The sequence below is a fragment of the Phyllostomus discolor genome, chromosome 13 (genome assembly GCF_004126475.2).
Source record: "Phyllostomus discolor isolate MPI-MPIP mPhyDis1 chromosome 13, mPhyDis1.pri.v3, whole genome shotgun sequence".
Classification (NCBI taxonomy): Eukaryota; Metazoa; Chordata; class Mammalia; order Chiroptera; family Phyllostomidae; genus Phyllostomus; species Phyllostomus discolor.
In genome coordinates, this window is record NC_040915.2 from 58,410,757 (window position 1) to 58,429,711 (window position 18,955).

Consider the following 18,955-nt stretch of genomic DNA (forward strand, 5'->3'; position numbering starts at 1 on the left):
CAGCCAGGGCGAAAGCTGTTCTTAATAGAAGATTAAAAGGGAGTCAGGGATGTCTGAGGGCTGGCACCAAACTTAGATGTGACCATGGCTTTGTGCCCTCTTAGGGTCAGAATCTGGCTTCCGGTGACGTTTCTGATGCACTCAAACATGAGCAGTCAGTGACCGTCTCAGGAGAGATTCTCCCTCTTCCTTTACGGATGAAGAAACAAAAACCCTGGGGGTGGAAAGTACCTGCTCGGGATCCTAAATCAGGAATAGGACCCAGACCTATGGCTCTGGCTCTCTGTCCTTTTCACTGTGCAAGTCTTCTTCTGTGTGCTTGGAAGCAGCCCACTGGGCCTCTAGTCACTAGCCATCTGGGGGATTCCTACTCTCTCTGAACTCAGCCCCCGGGGCTGCCCCCCCTCTCATTTAGCCCAGTCCTCCAACCTTCCTCTCTCTGGCAACCATCAGTCTGTTCTCTGTGACTCTGTTTCTGTTTTGTTTGTTCATTTATTTATTCTTTAGATTCCACATATAAGAGGAATTTATGGTATTTGTCTTTCACTGTCTTACATTTCACTTAGCATAAGACCCTCCAGGTCCATCCATGCTGTTGCAAATGATAAGATTTCACTCTTTTTTTTTTGTGGCTGAGTAATATTCCATTGTGTATATGTACCACAGCTTCTTTATTGACTTGTCTGTTGATGAGCACTTGGGTTGCTTCCATATGGTTGGTTATTGTAAATAATGCTGCAATGAACATAGGGATGCATGTATTCTTTCGAAGTAGTGTTTTGGGTTTCTTCAAATATATACCCAGAAGTGGAATCACTGGGTTATAAGGCAGTTCTATTTTTGATTTTCTGAGGAACCTCCCTACTGTTTTCCACTGTGGAGTCACCTATCTGCATTCCCACCAACAGTGCACAAGGGTTTCCTTTTCTTCACGGGTTGCCTGTCTTTTTTGCTGTTGAGTTGAAAGCGTTTTTATGTATTGTGGGCAGTAGACCCTCATCAGATGGATGATTTGCACATATTTTCTTCCATTCTGTAGGCTGTCTTTTCACTTTCTTGATAGTGTCTTTTGATGCACAAAGGTTTTAATCTTGATGAAGTTTATTTTATCTACTTTTACTGTTGTTGCGCATGCTTATGTGGTCATTGAATTCAGTGACACCAATTCTGTGACACCAAAAAAAATCCATGAACAAAGCTGAGGTCATGGAGATTGACTCTTATGTTTGCTCCTTTAGAGTTTTATTGTCTTAGCTCTTACATTAGGTCTTTGATTCAATTTGAGTTAATTTTTTGCATATGATGTGAGGTAGGGGTTCAACTTTATCCTTTTGCATGTGGATATCCAGTTCTATCAGCCCCATTTTTGAAGTCTATCATTTCCCCATTGAAAGGACTTGCACGTACGTTTTTTACACAACTCACTGAAAACCTGTTCTCACCCTTAGGGTCAATAGGGCTTTGTCTTGGAGTTGGGACTGATGCCCAGGGTTGCTGCTCCCTCCCTGCCCAGTTTCCTGCTTCAAACTTTTGCTACTGACCTGCTCGGTGTCTTTGTGCTTTCCCTGCCAGTGTGACAATTCCACCCTCTTTACTCTTTCCTTCCCTCCTTCGGGGTTAGTTTTTAGTTATTGTCCTATTTTCTAAGAGATCAATGCGCAGAGACCGCACTGCGAAGTACTGGGAGGGGGCAGAGAAATCCGCCTTCCTGAGGCGGAAGGGCAGCAATGTAAGAGGAGGAAAAAAATGTAAGCAGGGAGGGTGGGGAGGTCACCCTGAACTTGTGGGAAGTCGGTAAGGGAACAGTTCCTGGGTTCAGCTTGTGAGGTGGGACCTGTTTAGTGAACACAGAGGGAATGGCACTTGGACTCCCCTTCTCAGGAGCAAGACGTGTCTAAGTCCACAGTTCAAACAGGCGAAAGTCTGTGGACTACGGTTGCCATGGAAAGGGCACTTTTTGTCCTCAAAGCTGGTGCAGGGGTAGTCATACAAATAAATGAAGGGCCCAGCCTTGCTCCCTGCCTTCCCCATCACCTCACTTACTGTTCTGGTTACTGATTAAACCTCCCTGGACGTGGGCATGCCCAGGTAGCTGAGGGGCAGCCTCCCTCAGCTCAGGTCCTGATGGCGCCCACTGAGGGTAGCAGTCAGCTTTCTCGGAGTTCTGCTTTTAAATAGTGCTTGGCGTAGGCTGCTCCCTCTGCCTGTAATTACTGGGGCTCCTTACTGGAGGCCTGGCCCTGGGAGCTGCCTGCTCTACCTGCTTCCCAGAGGCAGCTGTCCCCTAAGTGACGCACAAGGAGGATGATACCTGCCCTTTATTCGGTGCCAGTCTCTACTTAGCCTCCAGTAGGGGCCTTGCTTATGCTCTTTCCATGTCTCATAAGTGTGTTGCACGGGTAGGGGTTTTAATTTTATTTTCCATTTCCTGGAAGAGAAAACTGAGTCTCAGAGAAGTTAGGTTCTTTGTTCCAAATCACACAGCTGGTGCATGGCAAAGCCAGAACTGACTGTTGGGTGTCTTCAGTCTCAAAGTCTGTGTTCCCCACACAGTTCTCCTCTGTGCTTGCATGGAATGAAGGCACAGGATGAAAGGACGGGGTAGACTATCTTGCCCTAAGTCTTTTACTCATTCTACGCTCTCATTTTACAGATAGGGAAACTGAGGTCCTGACTGGGGGAAGGACTTTGTGGGGTTAAACAGGAACAGTACCAGGATGAAAAACAGGAACTCTTGATACTGAATCCAAACCTTTTGACATTATGTCACCTCTGCCCCTACTCCTCGCCTTCTAAGTCTTTCAGTCTGTAGTACAGAGTAGGTAAAAATGGAAGACCTCGGGAAAAATAAAAGTAGCCAGTTAAATGACCTTCCAGTATAAAAGAGTTTCTGGGAGGCCCGTGAGGAGACAGCATCAGCTGAAGGAGGGGTGTTTAGGCTCCAGGGAAGGGAAGGGAAGGGTCCCATAGGCAAGGCTTTGTCTTTATGAATTTCTCTGACTTTAGGTTCACCATGGGTCATAGAGCCCATGAGTCAAATTGATCTTTGAAAGGTTTATGCTGATGTGTCAACCTGCCAGACACTCAGATTAAAATACACAGGAGTTCAGGGTTCATGGGCAAAAAATAATTGTTAGTTAACAGAGTAAGGAAGTCAAGTATTTACATTGCACATAAATATCGATCAGTTTTATTGTGTGTGTGGAGAGGCACGGCTAATTTGTGATGGGTGAGAAGAGTGGCCTTGTGGGATCCATGCTGAGGCAGTCCCAATAACCAGGGACCTGCTAGGAAGGCTTGGGGAGGATGTGGGGATCCAGTGGGTGTGTAGTCGATGCAGAGAAAACCTAAAGGTGTGTCAGGTGCAGGGCCCAGGTGTGAGCCAGGCCACTGAGCAGTGGTGCTGTGGGGTCATGACTGTGGCTGCTATCTTGTGGCCACATCCTTCTGGGCGCTGAGGCCCAGGCTTGATTATTCCTCCATGTGCTCCTCTGAGTTTTATTGGCTCTGCCTGAGGACCCGTCCCATCGAGTTCCAAGAATCACTTTGTTCTGTCCAGCATCAGGGCATCATACATCTCATTCAAAGGTGCGTAGTCACTTGAGATAAAGCCTCAGATTTTATGGATTACACGTGGCTTCCGATATCCCTGTATCGGTTTCCTGGGGCTGTTATCACAGAGCCTGACTGCAATAAACTTTTACAGCAGCTCCACTGTCCACTTTAGATCACTGGGTGAAAACAAGGGCTTTGGCTTTTGCTTACGGGTTGAATGCTCGTCACTTGCGTCATTTACTTTCACAAATGGAAAGAGGCATTTGAGCAATGGGGCTCTCCACCTCAAACATCATCGCCAGGTAGGATTCACTGGGTGCCCAGATACAACTAGCACCAGAAAGGACAGAAAACACATGTGTGTAAAATCACAGCATCTCAGAGCATCAGAGTTGAGACAAAACCACCAGCCCAAGGCTGGCAGCCAGCGACTGTTATTCTAAGATGTTTTTCCAGCTCGGCCTGTATTTTTATTGTTCCCCGTGAGTCCCACGGAAAGTGTTCAGCCAAACCTTCGAAGTGATGGGAACCAAGCTCTTGGGCTAAATTCAACGTCCTGATTTGTAAATAAAGTTTTATTGGAACACAGCCACACCCACTCGTTGATATCTTGTCTGTGGCTGCTTTCATGCTTCCGTGGCAGAGTTGAGCAGGTCGGACAGAGACTGTGTGGTTGGTTTTACAAAGGCTCAGACATTTATTATCAGACCCTTGGCAGAAAAAGTTTGCTGGCTCCTGGTCGGGAGGACCATAATTTTCTATTTCGCTTAGCAGCATTGAGGAAATTTCCTCCCCTCCTTCCTTCCTCCCTTCCTTTCTTTTCTTTTCCTTTATTAAGGGCGAATAGTTCAGAGAAGCAGCAATTTGGAATGAGCTGTGAAACAAATGGTCACATAGGATTATAAGAGAGTTCTTTTGTACCAAAGCTGGTGGTAAAGTTCCTTATTCTTACAAATAAAAAAGTAATGACGTACTTCAAACATACAGAAAAAGACTAAGAATAATATAGCGAATGTCACCACCCAGAAGCTATGGATCTAAAGAGTTTACCATTTTTAAAAAGAAATAAAACATTACCGATATGACCAAATTTATCTTTTAGGTAAACACTTTCTTAACTTGGTATGTATTTCTCTGATCTATAATTTTATATTTTTCTACATATATGTATATCCCTATATCCTTAAGGAACATACTCATATTGTGTTTTAAAATTTCTGCTCCCCCTACCTTTAAAATTATATAAAATATAACCACAGTATTTAAGAGAAGCTGGAGGGGGAAGCACCTGTAATTCTATAATTCAAATACAAACATCTTCATAATGTGGCCTTGCCTGGATTGTGTGCGTTCTTTTATAGAGTTGCAATTTTGTGGCCTTTCTCTCCCTGGTTAGGATCAAACCGTAAACACTTTTCCATGTTGCTACTTTCAGAATTATTATTTTAGAGGCTGTGGAACATAATCATGGTATACAATTTTCAGCAAGCCATTTGAAAATTCTCTGGTGGACAAAAATCTCTCAATAGTGGTCACCTTTGGGCCAAGGGGTGGAAGTGGGGCCACTTTTACATTTCAATGCATAACTTTCTGTGCTGTTTGTTTTTAAACCATATAGATGTAAATTATTTTATCTTAGAAGTAAGTAAAAAAAAATTTTTTTGCATGAAAGAAGACCTTGCCCTCTGCAGAAAATATTCCAGAAAGGAAGACCCTTGCCTTTTCACGTTGTTGGAAGGTCACTGGGCATGGAACGAGAAACTCGGGATTCCAGCCCTTGAATAAGTCATTAACTGGCTTTTCTCACCTGAAAAGTGGAGCCAGAGTACCTGTTCCAGCACATCACCTTAGTTTGAGGATGCAAGCAGTGCCTGCCTGTGTCTAAAAGATCTTTGTAAACTGTAAAATCATCTGGATACGGAGGAAAAAATACTCTATGAAGTAGATAAAGTTTGGGCACCTAGGAGATTTGAAGACTGATGCCAGAGCACCCAGGCTAATGTGAGCTTGGCCACGGTATCATCCCCAGGCACTCCTGGTGGCTTTTGGGCTCCTAAGGATGGAAATTCATCCCTGAAGTTAGGAGTGACTCATGGGGGGAGAAATTTCTCTGAGTTTTTTTTTTTCTACTCATGAGTCAGTTTTTGTTAGAATCGTTTATCTGCCCAGGAAATAAGGTATTATAAAAACAGATTTCTATTAGCCCAACACTTCTCAGAAGTGTTTATAGACTTTGTTAATAGCTTATCTTAGGAGTCGTGTGCTGTTTATTTGTGATTAATAACAGCAATTCGAATATGAACAGGAATATCACAGCCTGCTGTGATATGTTGTCATAAAATGTTATAAATTAACTAATCTGGAAAATAAACCAATCAAGGGCATTTTAAAGGCAATAATAGCCTTGGGACGCAGACAGATATTTTTGCTCACTATGCTTATTTGTTAATCTACTGAATCGTACTCACCTGAATTCCATTGTAATCAGCAGATGGGGCCCTTCAATGAGAGAAACTTTATGAGATGATCTGCAGGTGTGGGAGGGGAGGGGCAGGCCTTACGATTACTCATCCCAATTTCAAGTGGCCCAGCGAGTAGAGTCAGGAAGGAGTGACTATTTCAGCTGTAGCAGGGCTAAGGTGCTGCTGCGGAGGGCAGGGTGGAACAGCTGCAGGGCCTGGGAAGGAAGTACTTTCCTTTTTCCTTGACGGCAGGGCTGTCCCACTCCCAGTCACTGAGGGTCACGAGCCCCCCTGAAAGACCGGAACCCTGCGACGTGGAGAGGCAGTGCAATATTTCGTCCAGCCCCTCAAGGCGATAGTGGCAGTGCTAGGGTTAAAACCCAGGTCCTTCCACCACCAGCCCTGAGGGTGGGGGGCCTCTTTCTAAGTCACCAGGTCTCTCCCAGCTCCTGCCTCTGTCTCTTCTCCTCTACCAGGAAATGCAATGCCATTAGGTCTCCTGGGCCTAGAGAACCTGTAAGGGACCCAAGGCACAGGGGCTTCAGGAGGTCAATCTTGCAGGGGGGTGTGGGGGTAGGGGTGGTCATGCATTCACACACAGGCTTGCAGTTGGCGTGAGACAAGCTCTCAGACAACGAAGAGGCAGGGAATAGGGGACCTGTCCCTGGAGGTCCCTGATAGAAAGGGGGAGATAAGAATAGAGAGACAAGGGTACCATTTCCCAGGGCTCTTAATGGGGGAGCCCTTCACGTGCCCTGAAATGTATTAGGTTTTATGCAGTGAAACAGCTTGAGCATTGCATTTAGGGGAAGTCTGATTGCTTTCCTACCTAGAGATTTGAAAACAAAAGATTCACCCTGATCATCCCTTAATCCTCCCCTTCCTGGTAGTAATTTGAGATGCCAAGAAAATTTATTTTGCATGACTCCAGCACCCTCTGTTGGTTAAAATCAACAACTGCACCATCCAGCTGGGCAGAAGGTTGTTTATGGGGCTAAAGGAAGCAGTGAAGAGAAAAAGAACTGTATCAAGAACTGGTGAATTCAGGGGTGAAAAGGGAACAATTCACCCTCAAGTTATACGAGCTAATCTAGATTGAACCACCTGGCACCAAGACAGCTAAGCAAGAGGTTCTTGGTGATGTTCTGGTTGTGTGAGGATCAAAGTGAACTCCATCCGGGTTGGAGAGATACAGTTTGGATGTTGCTGAAGTTTCTCTCCACTCCAGGGTGGGGCTGGGCTTTCCCTTGCATGGAACTCTGCAGCACTCAAACTTGCTGTGGAAATAGATCTGATAAACCTTCTCACGCTAAGGTGTAAACAGTGGATAATAGCTTAGAGCAGCTGTCCACAGGTGCTCTGAAAGGAACCTCAAGGTGTTAATAGTTGTTCCTGACAAACTGAACTCCCTGGTTAAACACGTTTGTGAAGGGTCATCTACCATGCTCCCCTTCTGGGACAGCATGGTTAAGGGCTCAGAGCAGTTGTGTGGTCAGGAAACCCTGAACTTGGTTTAAACCAGCATTTCACAGATCATCTCTGACCATAGAATCCTCTTCTTTTCATGAAATAACTACTGTCATCTTAAGTAAAGCTTGTTGGAAAACTTAGGAATAGACCATGTCTCTCAGGCATTTGTATCCTTTTATTTTTATTTTATTGCGGGAGGAGCACTTAGCGTGTGATTTGCCCTCTTGGCTGATTTTGTGTACAATGCGTTATTGTCGACTTCTAGGAACAGTGTTTTACAGCAGTGGTCTAGAGCTTCTTCATCTTACTGAACTGAAGCTCAGTGTCTGTGCTGAGGAACTCCCCACGTCTGCCTCGCCCCAGCACCTGGTAACCACCATTCCAGTCTTCGAGTTTATGGATCTGACTATTTTAGATACTCATATACATGGAATCGTGCAGTGCTTGTCTTTCGTGTTCTTAACTGGGGATAAAAAGATGAATATTTAAGTGTGGTATTTCAGCCTAAAAGCAAGGGGGTGTGGGCCAACATTGGACCCTAGAAGTCACAGGCATTGACGCTACTCAGGAGACAGCTTCTGTGCATCCCTTCAAGTTCATCACCTGGCCTTGCGGCCAGCTGGTCTCTCTCACCCCTGACTCACCTCTCCTCTCCTTCCAGGCAGACATCTTCTCTGGGGCCATATTCATCAACTTGGCCTTGGGCCTGGATCTGTACCTGGCCATCTTTCTCCTATTGGTAATCACTGGCATTTACACAATCACAGGTGAGTCCATTCAAATGCCTTGACTCAAGCCCAGCCCTGGGTTAGGTACTAGGGAAGAGTGAAAAGGAGTAGGCAACAAGGCTTCTTCTCTCGAGTAGGAGAGATTCACTCAGGAAACAGTTTGGGGGTGGGGTATTTGCTGGGTCCCAAATCACAGACCCTAGCGAGTTATGTATAGATTGCCCAAGAAAACTCCAGTGTTGGCTGGAATAGTCAAGACAGCTCCTCCCAGGAGGTGGGGCAGGGCTTAGCCTTGGAGATTGTGGTGAGAACCTGGTGAAGTGGCGAGAATCAGGGAGGGAGTGCCAGGTGCAGGGACAGGTGAGAGCAAGGCACAGAAGCAGGAATGGGCAGCACATGGGGCAGGGGCAGGATGAACAGCAGGTGGGTTTGGCAGGACAGTGGTCAGTGGGAGATGTGTGTGTGGGGGGTGACAAGTCCTGATAATTCAAACGAGGTCACAGGGCAGGGGCCTTGGAAGCCAGGCAGAGGCCTTGGGTTTGATGCGACAGGGACTGGGAGACACTCTGGGGAAGAAGGAGGGACTAACACATACAAGGAGACTTTGGAGGAAGGCTGGAGAAGCTGATGACCTGAGAAACGATTGGGGGCCCCTTTGTGGAGGGGTCACTCTGCCCAAGTCAGGGGGCCAGGGTCAGTGACGGAACCTGCGGCTCAGCTGGAGCCCTGTAGCTTTGGTGACAAGAAGTACTTGGGTGGTCTGGGCATAGGGTCAGTCAGTGTACAAGTAGCCCTCTGAATGTGTGGATTTGGTCAAGTCCCAGCCGTCTGGTAGAGATGTCAGCCGTTTGCTCTCCTCTGCCTTCTCTTGGGGAGGGTGCTATTTCTTACCTCCGAGGAGCCATCTCCTAGCTTAAAATGATCCCATCAAGCTCTTCCTCCTTAAACTCTGAGATGACTCTCTCCTTTCCGCCACCTTCCCAGCTATCTGTGAAGAGTGATGTAGAATCATGCTGGATAGCAGTCTGCTGTAACAGGACAAGAGGAGGAAGGAAGGGAGGGTGGTGGTGGGGGGTGGGGTGCCTGGGGGCCATGCTCACAGGTGTGTGGATAGAGAGGGTGGCAAGTGGGGACAGGAGGCAGGCTGGCTGGGTGCTCTCCTACGTGAGGTCAGACACATTGTCTCCTTGTCCATGTAGGGGGCCTGGCGGCGGTGATCTACACGGACACCCTGCAGACGGCGATCATGCTGGTGGGGTCTTTCATCCTGACCGGGTTTGGTAAGTGGGGCTGCGGCAGGCTGAGGAGGCAGGGAGGCGGAGACAGAGGTCCAGGGAGGAAAACCGAGTCCAGCCTCCCTGCCTGCCTTCCCCAGGGCAGCACATGGGGCAGCCCAGACTGGCCATCACTGAGGGTGTGTGGAGGGCACGTTCCTTGGCTCTGGATGTCTGAGTGGGGCCAGGCCCAGACGACACCTGTGTTCCCCGCTGTCCTCTCTAGACAGTCGGGGCCAGCGGTCCCCAGTGTGGGCCTGCGATGATGTGGTCTTCCCTCCCCAGAGAAACTGGGCAAAAAAAGGATAAGACTACATGTCCATCAGACTAACTATATGCAAATGTCGTATCTTAAATCTCAGTTTAAATCTTGTCTACATTTTGATGTTAAGTTTTCTTTCTTGTGTGAGTTGATGATAGGAAGGGATACTTTTCCTGTTTATGTCCTTATTGGACAAAGTTGAAAAGAGCGGGCATTTTTTCACCTTTCACCCCTCCACCCCCTAATTTGGTGAAATTTTGTCTGTAAAATCCTAAAGACAAGACTAGAAACCCTAGAGGGTAGAGGTACTCATTATGGGAGGGTATAAAATACATTTTATTATATATTATATAAAATCCATTGAGTTTTCCCCGGTGGTCCCCCAGGGGTCTGCAGGGCAGGGACTGGAAGACCTACTACAAGGACACAGTCGTCGGGTGGCAGAGCTCCAGACCCCTCTCACCCATTCTCTGTCCATCCCACCCCATGGCTAGGACCTGAGGCAGGGGATCTGGTTGGGTCTGGTCTGCATGTCTCTAAGGCTGTGTCTGGGGTCCCAAAGGCCACTGCTGATGGTCGGGGCTGAGGGAAAATCAGAGTTTTTGAACCTGGTTCGAAACCAAGATCTCTTTCTCTTAGTAATTTGAATGTCTTCCCTTTGTAAAGATGTTCATGGTTCGAGCCCTTTCGCAGGTTATTGCCTTGGATCCTCAGTAGCCCCTGAGGGGGGCTGGGCAGGGTTAACAATGGACGAGAAAGCCAAGGCCCAGAACGGGAAAGTAACTCTCCGAAGACCACACAGTGAGGGCTCTGGCTGTGGGTCAGCTCCTCGCGGTCTCTCAGGCATCCCCAGGAGGAAATACTGTGAGGAGAAGAGAATTCTGGGATGTTGATTTTTGTTACCGGTATTTTCCAGCTTTTCACGAAGTAGGAGGGTATGAAGCCTTTGTGGAAAAGTACATGAATGCCATTCCAACTGTGATTTCTGATGGAAACATCACCATCAGAGAGGAGTGTTACACCCCAAGGAGCGACTCCTTCCACATCTTTCGAGATCCCCTCAAGGGAGACCTGCCATGGCCCGGGCTCATCTTTGGGCTATCCATCCTCGCCCTGTGGTACTGGTGCACCGATCAGGTACCCGTGCTGGACGTGCAGGGCGGGCAGGGTCTTACCCAGGGAACTGAAGGGACTCCTGGCTGTCTGTGGCTTGTGGGGTTGGGGAAGGCCGGGCAGGGCTCACGTGGTCTGGGGGTCGCTGAGCCTTGGCAACATGGCAGTGCCAGGCCAAGGACCCAGGATGCGAGGGAGGGGAGCTGGGGTTGCCAGAAGGTGTCGTGACCTGCACCCCTCCCTCACCGGGCTTTCCCTGGCAGGTCATCGTGCAGCGCTGCCTCTCGGCCAAAAACATGTCTCACGTGAAGGCCGGCTGCATGATGTGCGGGTACCTGAAGCTGCTGCCCATGTTCCTCATGGTGATGCCCGGAATGATCAGCCGCATCCTGTACACAGGTGATGCCTTCTGCTGGACTCAGCGGCCATTCTCTCTCATCTCTGACTCCAAGTCACTTCTAAAGCCCTATAGCTCCCTGCTCCTTCCTTTCCTCTCCCTCTCCCTCCTCTTCCACCTCCTGCTCCACCTCCTCCTTCTTACTCGTCCTCCCCCACTTTAGTCAATCCGCACACCATTGTCTGTCCATCATTGTGGCCTTCGGGCAAATGAGACAATGGTTACTCCTGAGCCGCAGGGTAGCTAACTGAAGTCTAAGGAGCGTGCCTCCTCCCTTCCCACTATGAGCATTTCTTTGCTTCTGCCTCTTCTGCCTAGGAGCTATCTTTTCTCCCCAGCCAGAGCTTGGGGAGGATCAGGGCCAGCAGGGCAAGGGCACGGTAGCGAAGGGCTCAGCCAGGAGCTCTATCTACTCTTTGTGGGAATATTTCAGGGCCTCGGGCAGCAATGTCTTCTTTGAAGCCTTGTTTTGAGAAAGTGAATCTTGGAAGTATTTCCCCGGTGTCTGCCTGCTGACATGGCTTGTCATCTCTCTCCAGAAAAAGTGGCCTGCACCGTCCCCTCGGAATGTGAGAAACATTGCGGCACCAAGGTGGGCTGTACCAACATTGCCTACCCGACCCTCGTGGTGGAGCTCATGCCCAATGGTGAGATTCGTCCCCACTGGCCGCGTCTTTCTTGGGAGGCTGATTGGCCTTGGGCTTTCGGCGGATTCTCTGCACCTTCTGGGCAAAGCCATTTCCAAGCCTGGAGGTCAGGAGGGGAGGCCTCACTCCAGGTGACCTCAGTGTGTGAACATGTCCTTCCTCGGTGGGAAGGACACACAGGGCTCAGGTGGGCTCTCAGAACTGGCACTTGTCCATCAGTCAGGCTTGGAAAAGAGGTGATTTGCAAACGTGTTAGGGATAAACACAGCTTTTCTGTGCTCGTTTGGAAGGTCTTTTGAAGCTTTCCCGCAGACACTAATGTGATGGCTTGAACTAAGTGGAGGTTTACCTGGAGGGTGAACTGACTTCTACACTGTTCCAAGGAAAACCCTGGAGAGAGGGGCAGGGGGTGGTTTTGGCTCTAGAATGAGGACGTTCGAGGCAGTCGCTGGATGGGATACAAAGGAGCTTCTCACTGTGGAGAACGCATTATCCCAGAAGACGGAGGACATAGAGTCCAGATTAGGTAGAGTTTTGGGGTAGACCTGTGGGGTTACTTTTCACCTTTTAAATGGAAGAGAAATCAAATTCTGGCTCAAGAGATGCAAATTTAGTTAGGGTAGGGGGTCTCAGGAAATTAAAAAAAAACATAGGTATTGATTAGGAAAATTCAGAGTAGACTTCTATAAAATTTTATTACTGAAAGAACACATAGAGATCACCTAATCAAAGTTCTTCATTTTACAGTTGGGGAAACCGAGGTCCACAGCGGGAAAGTGGCTTTTCCAAGCCACACAGAAACTCAGGGCCTGGCTTGTGTAACTCTGCTCAAGGCTGAAATTGAGGAATTTGGGATGGTCTTAAAATTTTTTTTTTTAAACCACAGACTGGATGCATGACCTTGGGCAAACCATTTAGATTCAAATTCTATAAACATGGGGGTAATAGTTAACTATTCCTCTTAGTTGGGCTGCTTATTAATTAAAGTGTCAATTAGTATGAGTCACATGACTCTTTTAGAGTTCCAAGTTCCGGCTTGGATTACCCTGGCCTCTGTGCAGGGTTTCTGCTGGCTCTTTAGGTCAGCAGACAGACTGTGGGTGGGGACTGCAGCTCTGCACATGTTGCCTGAGGGCGTCGTACATGACAGAGAGGACTGGCCGCAGGGCTGTGTCTGAGGCTCTTGGAATGCAGTTATCAGACAGGTCAGGACTGCCCAGGAGGGAGCAGACTTCCTGTGGGGCAGTGGGTTTCCCGTTGATGGAGGGTTTGGGCAGAGAGAATGTGGCAGGGATTCATGTAGCAGAGAGATGGAAGGCCTGAGTGAGCCCTAAGTTTACTTTGAATTCTGAGGCTGTCCTCTCAGTGGTGGGCTCTCAGGCTGGCCTGGCCTTCCAGCCTCATCGGGACAACCCTGTGCTCTCCTTGGTGTGAAAAGAGTGGTAGAGCTTACAGCCAACCTTGCTTTTCACGACTGGGAAAATTTTGAAAATGGCAATTCCTTATTCTGATTTGGGCAGGTATAATATCACACCCCATGACCCCACTGAGAAATGAGGCCCACGGTTGGCTTGACTCCTGGGTCAGTTGGACACAGAGCCTTGTCTTTTCTTTCTCCAGATGACGTTACTGAGCTATAGTTCTCACTCCATACGATTTTCTCAGGGTAGACAGTGAATGGTTTTTAGCATTATATTCACAGAGTTCAGCAACCATCACCCTAATCAATTAAAAAATATTTTTTTTCTCCCTCCACAGAAATCCCATATCCCTTGGCCATCACTCCATACTTCACCCCAGCCCCCTAGCCCTTGGCAACCACTAATCTCCTCTCTGTCCCTGTGGATTTGCTTACTCTGGAGACTTCATAGAAATGGGATCATACAGTATTCTTTTGTGTCTGGCTTCTTCCACATAGCATGATGTTTTCAGGGCTTGTCCAGGCTGTAGCATGTATCAGGACTTCATTCCTCTCTATTGATGAATAAGATTCCACTGCATGGATATTCTACATTTTGTTTATCCATTTATCAGTGGATGGACATTGTGTTTTTCCACTTTTTAGCTATTATAAATAATACTGGTATGAACATTCATGTACCCATTTTTGTGTGGACACATGCTTTCATTTCTCTTGGGTAGATACCTAGGAGTGGAGTTGATGGGTCATATGGTTACTTGGTGTTCAACTATTTGAGGAACTGCAAGACTGCCTCCCACAGTGGCTGTACCATTTTACATTACTGCCAACAATGTATGAGGATTTCTATTTCTCCACATACCCACCCACACTTGTTATTGTCTGTCTTTTTAAAAATTCTTATAGTCACCCTAGTAGGTGTGAAGGAGTATCTCATTGTGGTTTTGACTTAAATTTCCCTAATATTGAGTATTTTTTCATGTGATTATTAACTACTTGTTCATCTTTTTTTTGGAGAAATGTCTATTCAGATTCTTTGGCTATTTGAAAAATGAATTGTCTTTTTATCATTGAGTTGTAGGAGTTTTATATATATTCTGTACACTAGGTCCATATTAGGTATATGATTTGCAAATATTTTCATCCATTCTATGATTGTCTTTTCACTTTCTTGAATCATAGTTTAAACATTTATGCTATATTATGAATCTTTTGGGTGAGAGATCTTATAAAAGTGCCCTTAGGTGGAAACACACACACACACACACACACACACACCATCACCACCATCATCATCCTACTGCAAGGTGTTAACCTCATATATCTTTTGTCCCTACGTCTTTGTTGACTGCTGGGGGTTTACAATATAATGCAAAGCCACAATTCATTCTTTAAAATGTCTAGTCTTTCTGGAGAGATCAATGAAAGACCAACCATGGCATGGTTTCAGAGGGCAAACAAACATCAAGTTCCTCACATGTTCCAGTACAAAAGAGCTGAAGTGCTGTGTGTACCACTCATTACCTCCTTCTCCTCCAGGGCTGCGAGGCCTGATGCTGTCAGTCATGTTGGCTTCCCTCATGAGCTCCCTGACCTCCATCTTCAACAGCGCCAGCACCCTCTTCACCATGGACCTCTACACCAAGATTCGGAAGAAAGCATCGGAGAAAGAGCTTATGATTGCAGGAAGGTAAATGCAGCCTGAATAACTACAGAGGTTCCATCAAGCTAGAGAAGACTGGGAGATGGTTGGGAAGAATGGGCGTAACCTCTGCGACTAATATATTTGGCTTCCAGTGGTGTCAACTTTAAATTGGAGATCATCAAACAATGCCCCTCTGGAGAGAGAAGTGACATCAGAAATCATTTAATCTAACCCTTAAGTTATCAATGAGGAAAATGAGGGTCATCCTGCCTAAATCTAGGCAGCTGGGACAATGGCAGGGCCATGAATGGAATCCCAACCGACTCCTTGTCTGGGGTTCTGTATACTGCCTCATGCTGTCCCCCTCAGCCCTCCACACTGAAGCTCTCCTTACTGGCCATCTTTGAGGCCCAGATGCCTCCAGTAACTTGATCCTTTGCAGCAACATTGTGCAAGGCCACTGTGCAGGTTGAGTGATACTGAGCTTGGGAACACGCTCTGTAAAATCTAAAGCACAGGGCTACGAGCACTTTCATTATTATCAATGGACTGATGGACATGACAGGATATGGAAAGCAGTAAGCAGGCACATGGGTCAGGTGTGCTCATTATCGCGATTATCCGTAATCAGATGGTCTGAACAGAGGACTAGCAGGAGCTCCGCTACGTCTCTCCATAGGGCGGTAGGGCAGGTGGAACAAGTCCCTGGGAAGTCAGTCCAGGGGAAGGTCCCCAGTGAGTGCAGGGAGGGTAAGGGCTCCTCATTGTTCTCATGACCAAGATTAGGACAAAGCAAAGAAAGGAAAACTGACAGGTCACTCTCAGGTGACAAGGTGAGAGTCTGCTAACTCTGTTTCACAAGACGCAGCACCATTACCCTGACTAATTTTTCCTTAGAAAAGAGTTTACTGGCTTTTTCTGTTATTTATGAGGCTCGAGATGCAACATGGGAAGAGAGCCATTTTGTTGTTTTGCTCAGAGCCAGACCTTTGGCCCTGAGATTGTGTTGGGACGTACAATTTTGTGTGTGCCCGGTGACTGCTGCCCCGGGGCTCGGCTTGTCCCTGCCTAGATAAACTCACACTTACGTGAAATAATCCCACACTTTGCTGTGGGGACTGTAAGAGCGGTCAAGGGCTCAGAGAAGTGAGCGGTGAGCATGACATGCAGTTGGGGGAGGCTCCCGGGTGAGGAAGACTCTTAACTGCGTCCACAACGCTGGGCTGCGTTTGGGTAAGTGGGGGGCGGCGGGAATAGCATTCCAGAGAAAGAAATATATGAGTGAAAACAGTATTTTGTGAAGTTTATTTTCAGACTTGTTTTGGCCTTAAATTCAGGTAATTGAGGCAAAGAAATCACGGTCTTCTTTCTAATGAAGTCCAGAGTACCAGTAAGAGGACTTGCTAGGGGACGTCCCCATCTGTTCAGGGTTTGAAAGAAACTCAGTCAGAGGAGAGAGAGAAATACCTGCAGTGTTCCTTTCTCTCTAGACTGTTCCTTTAGAAACTCATCTTGGCTTATGATTTTCACTTTATTATGAGGAAGAAGGAGGAGAAGGGGAAAGAGAAGGACAAGAATATAATAATTATAGTCTTTCCTGTGACTTCTTGCTAATCTACTTCCCTACTATTTGTTTAACTACGGCTAATCCTTATTCCGACCTTGTAAGCTCATTTATAGCATTCCTGGGTTACAGATGGAGGAACCGAGACTCTGAGAGGTAAAGCAAAGTGTCCTATGTCACACAGAGAAAGTAAACATTTGAATCCAGGACTGTCTGGACCCAAAGTTCACATCTGTGTTCCTATACTGTACGGCTTCTCAGAGTGGGCCTCTCTTATGGTAGTGGCTGGTTTAGGTCACTATTGGAAGTCAAGTGCATTTCACTTAGTCATAGGTACAGATACCTTTCCCAAGGAGGCAGAATATGGGAGAAAAAAAGCTTCAAGAATGAATTTGCTACTTATGCTTCCTTGCTGTGGTCATTATATGTATATATATTTGCTAGTTATTTATGTATTAGATATACAGCTATGTGTATTTATTGACACTCTTGGGGGCTTTGGTTTCAGATTGTTCATTCTGGCGCTGATTGGCATCAGCATTGCCTGGGTGCCCATTGTGCAGTCAGCGCAAAGCGGGCAGCTATTTGATTACATGCAGTCCATCACGAGCTACTTGGGACCACCCATCGCTGCTGTCTTCCTGCTTGCTATTTTCTGCAAGAGAGTCACCGAGCCGGTAAGTATCATTCACATGTAGCCAGAAAGGCCCATTCTGGCTCGGAAATGCCCCCCTGGACTTGCCTATTCTTGTGGGAGGGATTTTTCCAGAGATCTCAGGGTGGAATGGGTGTGTTGCTGAGGGTGTGTATGGGAATGCTTCCAAGGGCCATGGGACTCTCACGGGTTCGCATTCTCTCCTCCTTTCTGCAGTTTCCAAACTCATTCCCAGCTAATGATGTACATTTTCCATCTAATCTTGGTGATTTTTTCCCCAATGACATGGCCCTCCCTGGGAAGTTTGCAGCCCCTGGTAAGCAGCTACAGAGGAAGTCCTGGCATAGGCCACCTCCACTGGTTCTGCAGTGAGCTCTGCTTTCCAGCCAGCGCTTCCCAGAGCCCAGTGAGGGTGCTCAAGCACTTTATATGCAAAACGGCATAACAATCGAGGGGTAAAAGGTGGCACAAAATATTAGTATGGAGGGATTCCTAGAATGGCTACATTAACATGGGCTGAGACTGAGAGGGAAGAGAGGGCATTCAAGGCAGAGAGAACAGAACTGACTGGAACTTGGAGGTGGAGGTGGGAGGACAGGGCAGAGGGTGAGAGACTGGCAGGAATTTCACCTGGATGGAGAGGGAGTTAGTGTGTGTGGATAAGGGAGGCCCAGCTGGGGAGGCAGGTTAAGTTTAGAGTAGGCAATGCCCCTGTGAAAGCCAGGCTAAAGAGGTTGGGTCACCAGTGGGGTGCCTTTGCAGGTTCTGAAGCACCGTGGAAATGATTCCTTTGGATATGGCTTCTGATTGGGGTGTTGCTCAGCTGCCTCTGTATCCAGCCGTCTACATGCCTGGGGGTGGGGCTGGGAAGCCATGGGGATGCTGACTGTGTAGTGCATTGTCTGAAACAATGTAAATGGTGACCTATGTTTGGGTGGAGATGACCCCTTTCTCTCAGTAGGACAGAAACAAATACACACCAGGGAAATACCTCACTGGAGTGACCCAGCTTTGAGGTGCCCAAATCACGGCATGGGTCTCTCTTCATTCGACATTTGCTATTGGGAAGATAGTCCAGATTTGCTTGTTACACAAAGCCAGGTGCACAGATAAAGACCCCTGGGAGATCAGAATTGAACCTGAAAGTGATCTTGGCGAGTTAGAGAAATGAACACATAAAGGGATGAGTTTCAGTAGCGACTGGCCGAGGCTGGTTCACTGGGAGACTTGTGAAATATAAGTTAGGAACATGAGGCTAGAAGCTTAGCTGAGTATTGCAGTGGGCCATGAGCAGATTCAACTCAGCAATGGGCCAGGGCTTTCAAAACAATAAGGCTAAGAATTGGGATAGACTGTAGAGGTCCTCAACAGGGCATTCTGCCCTCTCCCGGGGGACAACATATGGCAATGTCTGGGAACATTTTTGATTGTTATGATTTGGAGAATATTATTGGTATCTAGTGGGTGGACCCCAGGGTTACTGGTAAACATTCTATAATATGCAAGACAGCCCCCCACCCCAACAACGAATTATCCCGCCCAAATGTCCAGAGATGAGAGTGAGAAACCCTGACCTAGAGTCTCCAGAGGGTAGCACGCAGGGGCTGCAAAGTGATTCTCAGGACTGGTCAGGCACTGTGTGTGCTGAGGGGTGACTCTAAGTCTTGAGGAAAATGTCAAAGGCTCCCAGATTTTTCAAGCACCCCTTGAGAATGAGGACTAAAGGAACAGGAAGGGGCTAATTGCCAGAAAAGAAGGAAAGC

At 47.3% G+C, this 18,955-nt stretch overlaps 1 protein-coding gene across 1 annotated transcript in view; it reads left to right on the forward strand.

Moving 5' to 3' along the window:
- SLC5A1 (solute carrier family 5 member 1) overlaps positions 1-18,955 on the forward strand; it is a 54,584-nt gene that overhangs the window by 26,374 nt on the left and 9,255 nt on the right. Inside the window, exons 6-12 of the mRNA XM_028527985.2 lie at positions 8,149-8,254; positions 9,415-9,495; positions 10,668-10,888; positions 11,128-11,263; positions 11,801-11,908; positions 14,868-15,018; positions 17,046-17,214. Coding sequence (XP_028383786.2) covers positions 8,149-8,254; positions 9,415-9,495; positions 10,668-10,888; positions 11,128-11,263; positions 11,801-11,908; positions 14,868-15,018; positions 17,046-17,214 — 972 coding nt within the window. The remainder of the gene's footprint in view (positions 1-8,148; positions 8,255-9,414; positions 9,496-10,667; positions 10,889-11,127; positions 11,264-11,800; positions 11,909-14,867; positions 15,019-17,045; positions 17,215-18,955) is intronic.